The sequence below is a fragment of the Euphorbia lathyris genome, chromosome 6, assembly GCF_963576675.1.
Source record: "Euphorbia lathyris chromosome 6, ddEupLath1.1, whole genome shotgun sequence".
NCBI lineage: Eukaryota > Viridiplantae > Streptophyta > Magnoliopsida > Malpighiales > Euphorbiaceae > Euphorbia > Euphorbia lathyris.
In genome coordinates, this window is record NC_088915.1 from 28,277,576 (window position 1) to 28,286,157 (window position 8,582).

The 8,582-nt window shown below is 34.7% G+C and overlaps 1 protein-coding gene across 1 annotated transcript; it reads left to right on the top strand.

The window, feature by feature from the left end:
- Nucleotides 1-1,794: 1,794 nt before the first annotated feature.
- LOC136232316 (transcription factor MYC2-like) lies at nucleotides 1,795-4,378 on the top strand. The gene has a single exon (XM_066021391.1). The coding sequence runs from the start codon at nucleotides 2,021-2,023 to the stop codon at nucleotides 4,007-4,009; it is 1,989 nt and encodes a 662-aa protein (XP_065877463.1). The 5' UTR covers nucleotides 1,795-2,020; the 3' UTR covers nucleotides 4,010-4,378.
- The last annotated feature ends 4,204 nt before the right edge of the window (nucleotides 4,379-8,582 follow it).

Below are 8,582 nucleotides of genomic sequence, written 5' to 3' on the forward strand. Positions count from 1 at the left end.
ATCTCAAATAAACAAATAATTAGAAACTTTTTAAAAGTTTAAGTTGGAATTTTAGATTATTGAATGTAATTAGATAATAATAAAGAGTCATTAAATGTAATTGAATAAGAATATTAAGTTATTGAATGTAATTTGATAAGAACATGAGATTATTAAATGAAACAAATAATTAGACAACATTTGAAAGTTCATAGGACAGTTGAAGTTTGGATCAGGTAGAGGACAACAGATGTATCAAGCCTTTATTTTTTTAATCTCTATGACTATTAAAATTTACTCATTTTCATGACTTGTCCACTAAACTTCAAAACGTAACATAAAAGTTATTCAATTTTCTAATATTATGGCTACTAAATTTAAAATAATGTCTCAAAATAGCCATTGACGATCTCAAAATAAAAAAAATTCAAAAACTAATGATATTTTAAGCAATTTTAATTCTTCAACCTTTTCATTTTGAGGTTATTTATTTTATAGAAAAATATATTTCACTCTATTAAAGGAAAAGAAATACAATAAGAACAAAAGCATGAATGAAACCCCAAATAAATACAGGCTACAGCCGCTATAAGATCCACAGAAAAAGAAAAAGACCACACATATAATAAAAGTCATAAAAGGTACAACTAAAATAAAAAGACAACAAATTTCATACTTCTTATAAATTTAAATTTGTAAGAAAGCAACTGTAGACCAATCTTCATCATTTAGTTTTTTTTTCGATCAATCGAATTTGAGTCCTTTATTATGGTGCAACCCCGTAGATCCATGACTCTACGTATAACCCTTCATGTGAAATATTCATCTTCATGGGATCTTTTTGGTAGTAGTCGTGACCAACAACCATCAGCTATCGACTTGTTGGTAAGGCGAGAACTTCAAGCCCGATTTCTGGTGGCACACCCCACACACAAGCACCGTCCACTCTTGCTAAATTGAAAAAAGTGTAAATGAAAGAGTTATAGCTGACAAATGCAAATCAGACGGAAAAAATATAATGGGATGTATGAAATTTAACTGAAATGATAAGGTTGTCAAATGAAAAAACACTAAAGGTGTGAGGATAAACACATAGATGAGAGGGTAGGAAGGAAAAGATGTTTCATTCTCCCTCTTTCAAGTAGATCTAGTTACTCTTGTTAAGATAAAAAGACAGATTTATTGTCACCGGTGGAGGGAATAATACGGTAGAGTTCAAGAAGCAAGACCTTTATCGTCTGATGAAAAGACGATCAAGGCCGATGGAACCCTTGTCACCACCATGAGGAAGACGTCTTCTCCGTCCAAAAGAGCGTCGCAGTCAATTGAGGAGAAGGCGACCACGACCATCGTATATGATTAATGAGGAGGATGTTTCATATGAGAGAAGAAGAAAAGAGATAGTTTGGCTTAGAGAGAATAAGAGATTATTTTGGTTTTCATTTTGAAGTCATTTAAGTATTATTTGATTAGTTAAGAAAAAATAAGTGTTTGAAGAGGGAAAATTTTAGAAGGTGATTTTAAGAAAATAAAAATATGATTATTTAGTAAATGTAGTTTTAAACAACTTTAATTTTGAACATTTCTATTTTGAGATCATTAACGGTAATTTTAAAGTGTTAATTGAAATTCTGTGATCATAATGTTAAAAAATATAAAGTTGAGTACTTTTATTTTAGATTTTGAAATTAGTGTTCATAACTTTAAAATGAGTGAAGTTCAATGACCATGAATGTAATTTACCCCACTTTTTAGTTTTTACTTTCCTCCTCAAAACTAAAATTCAGCTTAAATTCAATTCAAATAAATCTGAAACCCAAATGAATCCCAAATTATCACACTGCCCTTAACCTATTCTATTCTATTCTATTTCCCCTTTCTTCTCATTTTTATCTCTTCTTTTCCTCTTTAGGGTCACTGAATTCTTCTATCCTTCTCTCTTTTGTGTTATTTATCTGGCATTCCAGAAGTTTTTTTGCCTTCCTTTTCCTTAATTTCATAAATTTTCTCTCAATTTTCTCTTTTAATCATTGTGCATGGAATGACGGACTATCGAATTACACCGACGATGAATTTGTGGACAGACGATAACGCGTCTGTTATGGAAGCCTTCATGAACTCCGATCTGGCTGCTTTGTGGCCTCCGCCGCAGTCTGCCGCTTCCACTTCTACCCCTGCTCCGCCTGACCCTGCCAAGGCCCAATCTCACTCCTTGTTTAATCAGGAAAATCTCCAGAATCGTCTTCAGGGCGTGATTGAAGGCGGAACTTACGGTTGCTGGACTTACGCTATCTACTGGCAATCCTCTTATGATTTCTCCGGTACGGCCGTCTTGGGCTGGGGTGATGGCTACTACAAAGGTGAAGAAGGTAAGGCCAAAAATAAATCTAAGGGTTCCGGCTCCTCTCCGGCCGAACAGGAACACCGTAAAAAGGTGCTTCGCGAACTCAATTCTCTCATTTCTGGGTCCTCTACCGTAACCGACGATGCGGTTGATGAAGAAGTTACGGATACGGAGTGGTTTTTTCTCGTGTCCATGACTCAATCTTTTGTTAATGGAGCCGGGATGCCCGGTCAAGCTTTTTTTAATGCGAATCCGGTCTGGGTTTCTGGGTTTGACCGGCTGGCTGCATCGCCTTGTGAAAGGGCTAGGCAGGCTCAAGTGTTTGGGTTGCAGACCTTGGTTTGTATTCCATCTACGAGTGGAGTTGTGGAACTCGGTTCAACTGAGTTGATTCATCAGAGCTCGGATCTGTTGGATAGAGTTAAGTCTTTGTTTAGTTTCAATAATTTGGAGTTGGGTTCATGGCCGATGGGAACGAATCCTGACCAAGGAGAGAACGATCCATCGTCTCTTTGGCTCAGCGATCCATCCCAGTCCCAGAGTGGAATTGAAATTAAGGATGGAAGTAGCCTAGTTCCTTCATCAGGTGCTTTCTCTGCCACTGCCACTGCCAATCATGGTTCCAAAGGGATTCAATATCAGCAAAATCAGACTGAAAACCCTAATGGAAGTCATATGCAGAATCAGCAAAATCAGACGCAAAGCTTTTTCACTCGGGAGTTGAATTTTGGGGAATATAGCAGGTTTGACGGGAGTAACACCAGGAATGGAAATTCCAATTCAAACTCCAATATATTGAAGCCAGAATCTGGAGATATATTGAATTTTGGGGAAAGCAAGAGAAGTTCTTGCAGTGCAAATGGTAATTTTGTTTCAGGTCATTCACAGTTTGCAGCAGAGGAAAACAACAATAATAAGAAGAAAAAATCTCCTACTTCAAGGGGTAGCAACGAAGAGGGAATGCTTTCATTTACTTCGGGGGTGATTTTGCCTTCTTCGTGTGTGATGAAATCAAGTGGTGGCACAGGAGGTGATTCTGATCACTCTGATCTTGAAGCCTCTGTTGTGAGAGAAACTGAAAGTAGCAGAATTGTAGAACCTGAAAAAAAGCCTAGAAAACGAGGAAGAAAACCAGCAAACGGTAGAGAAGAGCCTTTGAATCATGTTGAAGCAGAGAGGCAGAGAAGAGAGAAACTCAACCAAAGGTTCTATGCTTTAAGAGCTGTAGTTCCAAATGTTTCAAAGATGGATAAAGCTTCCCTTCTCGGTGATGCCATATCTTACATCAAGGAACTAAAATCAAAGCTTCAAAATACAGAGTCTGATAAGGAGGAATTGGAGAAGCAAGTAGAATCAATGAAGAAGGAATTCTCGAAAAAGGATACGCGTTCAGGAACACCTCCACCGGATCAAGAACTGAAGATGTCAAACAAATCAATAGAAATGGATATAGATGTGAAGATAATAGGATGGGATGTAATGATAAGAATCCAGTGTAGCAAAAAGAATCATCCAGCAGCTAGGCTAATGGCAGCTTTGAAAGAGTTGGACCTTGATGTTCATCATGCTAGTGTGTCCGTGGTTAATGATTTAATGATACAACAAGCCACAGTCAAGATGGGGAGTCGGTTTTACACACACGAGCAGCTAAGGGTAGCCTTATCAAACAAAGTTTGTGACACCTAGTAGCTGTTATTGTTAAACATAAAATCAAGATGGAGGTTCTGATTTTTGGGACATTTTATGGCTCCCCCGGCAGCTGCGCGCAAGCTCTCCCTGTAAAATACTCTATTCTTCTTACTTAATTCTTCCTTGGTAGCTTTTTCTAGTGTAATTCCACTGAGATAAATCAATTGAGCTATGTATGTTGTTGTGCCATTCCAGTGAAAATAGCTAGCTATTTTTGTTACTCAATTTCTGTCTGTCTGTCCTTGTTTTGTTGTATATATAGTAGTAAGTCGAATCTCATCTCTACCTGATGGATTTTGTGCTATCTTATGCATATATATGTTGTATCAATGATTTGTATAAATCAAAATCCTGCTTCTTATTTTATTTTCCTGGGAATTCTGTAATTTGATTGATTGCTTCTTTTTTGGATGCTAATAGTAGAATTAGCTTTGCTGAGTGATAGATTTAGATTGGGTTAAAAGGGAATGTCTACCATTTCAGATATGACCTTTTAACAAATTCTGGTTTTTGTTTGTCTCAAAAAAACTGAACTTTGTTTCTGGAAATGCACAAACATGTTCCCAATCTCTTAACGAACACACTGCACCAACTAACAAAGATTAGGGGGATTTTTATTTTTTCCCTCTCTTACATTGATGAAAAAGAAAAAATCAAATCTTTTCCACAGAGAATCATAAAAGTCGTTAAAAAGAGAAAAGGGTCGGCGAATTTAATCAAGATATTTGATGATCATCATTAACTAACTCCATGTGATTGTGTCATTTTCAGTGTTTACAGTAGCTTAATGAAAGAAAGTTGGTGCAGTTGGACCCTCATTCACTGTACTTAATGTATAGATGAAGAAGTTGCAACTTGTGCTTTGTTTATTAAATAGTCTCCTGATGAAGAATGTTGAATAGCCATACCATATGTTTATTAAGCAAATAATGTTTAACACATGGTTCAATATGTCGTATAAGGATGGCCATATGATATTATATGATTGATGATAATGCTTTTTTATTTGTCAAATGTGACGCATTAAGATTCTTTAAAATTGCAATTTGGAGGAATTGGCTTTTCACATATTAGGTGGCTTTTATCTTTTTAATGATATATTTCTATATTCAATTACAGGTCTTTATCATTTCTAATATTTATATTTTACATCATTATCCCCATCATTCAGCTACTTCCAAAAACAATTTATGGTAAAATGAAAATCATAATAGTGTTATAATACTTCACTAACATCACAGCTGGACAAATTCGTAGAGAATGGCCTTCTGAGATTCCTGCAGAAAAGAGAACTTACATATGAACAAAAAGATAAATTTTTAGCCAGTGCCATTTAAAGTTCAGAAAATATCAAAATAAGGTTATGAATTTTCATTTAATATAATGTCACTTGGTACTCACTTTTTCTTACCTTCCAGTTATAACCTTCATTTCACCTCACTTATGATGAGAAAAACGACCAACAACGGTAACGACTAACAATACAGAGTTAACTTTCGTTATCAATTTTTTCTCGGTTTGAATGATGTTTGGAGAAACTAACAAATAGAGCAACACTCAAAACTACGATATGCAGTTATAAACATAATCTGACAACAACTATAAAAAAACATCCACATTTTTACATGAAAATCCTCTCAATGCAATGAGTAGAAAACCACAAGACTGTAGTCTGTTTAAGTCTTCCACTATATAAAAAAGGGGTAAATTTCAAATAAAACCCTTGTGGTTTCACTAATTTTCAGATAAATGACTGTGGTTTACTTTTTGTCAAAACGAGGATTGAGGTTTCGCACTTTTAATAAAATAAGGGCTTTTTGGATTAATGCTATTAAAACCATCTTTAACGACCTGAAAATGAAATTTTTCAAGAATTAAAGTTGTTCAATGTCATATTTGTTATGGAACTACATTTTCGATTTTCGAAAATTATCTTTTTTAGAACTTTCTCTCTCTAAACATTAACTTTCTCTCTCTTTACCAAACATCATCTAAATAATCTCAAAATAAAAAAGTTGAAGAATTAAAGTTGCTTAGAATATTAGTAGTTCTTAAAATAAGTCATTTTTGAAGTCGTCAAGGGTGATTTTAATAGTATCAATCGAAAAAGTCCTTATTTTGCTAAAGTTGAAAACCTCCGTCCTTACTTTGAAAAAAAGTAAATCACAGTCCTTTACCTAAAAATTAGTGAAACCACGGGAGTTTTATTTAAAATTTACCCTAAAAAAATAATGGGTTATATAATAGTTAATCCATACACAAACTAGAGGCATACATAATCAACATAAGATTCTTGGAGATCTCCTTCCAGAAGTATGGAAAAACAAATAAGACATAAAGAAGATGAGAAATACTATAAAGACACAAATCTGCCCCAATTTTCCTCATGGATGAAACTACCCTTCAAAGCTCCGAATCAGATGTCCACTGTTCAAAATAAAGAGCCATATATCAAGAAGCTTGTATTAAAAAACCACAACAATCAAATAGTTCGAACTCCGGCAAAGTCCGAAATGGGGCAGCTGGTCTCACACTCATTTCTTTTTTATGGATGTCTTCTTCTCTTAAAACTTACCCTTAAATACTTCTAGGGTCTAAACTTGGACTTAACTTAATTTGGAATTCTCACGGGTCAGAAAGCCCAACAAATCTCCCCCTTCCTGACTATGAGGAGAAGTTTTTCATCCCAGCTGGAACAACATTGTTCAACTTATCCCTTGCTAAAGACTTCACAAACATAGCAGAACCATTATCATCAATGTAAACTTTGTCAAGCTCAAACAATATTTCTTCAAGAGAATCTCTAATCCAATGATAATTCACAGTAGTATGCTTCATTCTAGTTGGGTAAGTAGAGTGTCTAGCAAGATGAATTGTGCTTTGATTATACCACTGCTACTTAAAGCCAAGCTCTTATAGAAACCTTTTCGGCCATTATCTCTCTTTATCAGCTTTTGTTGTTGTTATATATTAGGATTGAAACATATTTTTGCAATCTTGATTGTCATGATACAACCCCCACGTAAAAGTCATCAAACAACTAGAAGTAGACTTCAAGCTATATTTATCTCCTGCCATATCTGAATCTGTGTACCTAACAAGTACTGGCTTCCCACTTTCATATGAAAGACCCGATGTGGAAGTATCCCGTAGATAACTAAATATCCATTTAATTGCTTCCCAATGCTTTACCCGGACTTAACAAAAAAATGGCTAACAACCACAACTGCATGAGCTATATCAAGTCGTGTGCACACCATATCATACATCAAACTTCCTACTGACGAGGCATAAAGAACTCTATCCATCTCTTTATTCTCTTTCTCTGTAGAAGCGCAATCTTTTTCAATTAGCTTAAAGTTGGTTTTAAGAGGAGAACTAACCAACTTAGCTTTATCCATATTAAATCTGTTATTGTTATGTCCTAAAAACAATTATGTATGAAATGTTCATTTACTTATATATAGTTGTAATTCACTATTAAAAGACATTTTATTATATAATTAATAGATAGAAGAAATCTTTAGTTTATGTTCCATGTATAAAGTGTTCATATAAGATGAAGTCAGACTAAAATTTATGACTAAAACTAATCAATCATAAACTTAAAGCACCTAAGTCAAGCATTATGCTAAATGATTGAATAATGCTGTTGAGACTTGCATGTAACATAATAATTTTCACATGGTCAGTGACTGACCAAGTGAATTTGGCCAATCACCGTTAGATTTATGCTTATTAAAATCTTATGGTGGAGATTAAATTCATTGCAAGGCTTAGATTTACACATCCTAGATCTAACGGCGACTCACCAAATTCATTTGGTCAGTCACTGACCAGGTGAAAATCACTGACATGCAACAATGTTTTCTGTTATTGAATATGCAACTGATCTCACAAAGCTGTAGATATGAGGATATCCAGGGGCGAATCCAGTATGGGGATACTGGGGGCAGTTGCCCTTACTGACATTTGTATTTTTTAAAAACCGAGGTATTAATTTTGAAGTTTTAGAGCTTTCCCCCCTTCATCAATGGAGGTTTAGGGTTTACTGGTTCTATAATTGAGGATGAAGAATAATTTTAAATTTAATATTTTCTTTTTATTTTTTTAATTCTATTTTAAAGCAAAACAACATCGTTTTATTTAATTAGAACTACGTCGTTTTCTTTACAACAGAAAAAAAGTAAATATTTAAATGTAAAACTAAATAGGTCCTAACCATCGGTCTCTCCTACGCTCTTTAATCTCTTTAGTTCCTCTTCCTCAATTCATCTTTCTTCTTAAGCCTAAATTGAAATCCCTAATGCTAAATAAGATTAAATCAAAATCGGCAGCCAATCCCTCCGTAGTTGGATCGTTGATCTGACACTCCATCTCCGATCTTTGCCTCTCTGTTTTGGTATTTTTTTGCTCCTACTTGAATTTTGATTTGATATTTCTGCTACTATTTTACTTGAACTTGAGCTTTGATCTTTGGTTTTCTAATTTTTTGGATAAAAATTATTTTAGTCGTATTGTTTGCCCACATAGGGGAGAAATCCTGGATTCGCCCCTCAGGATATCTAGA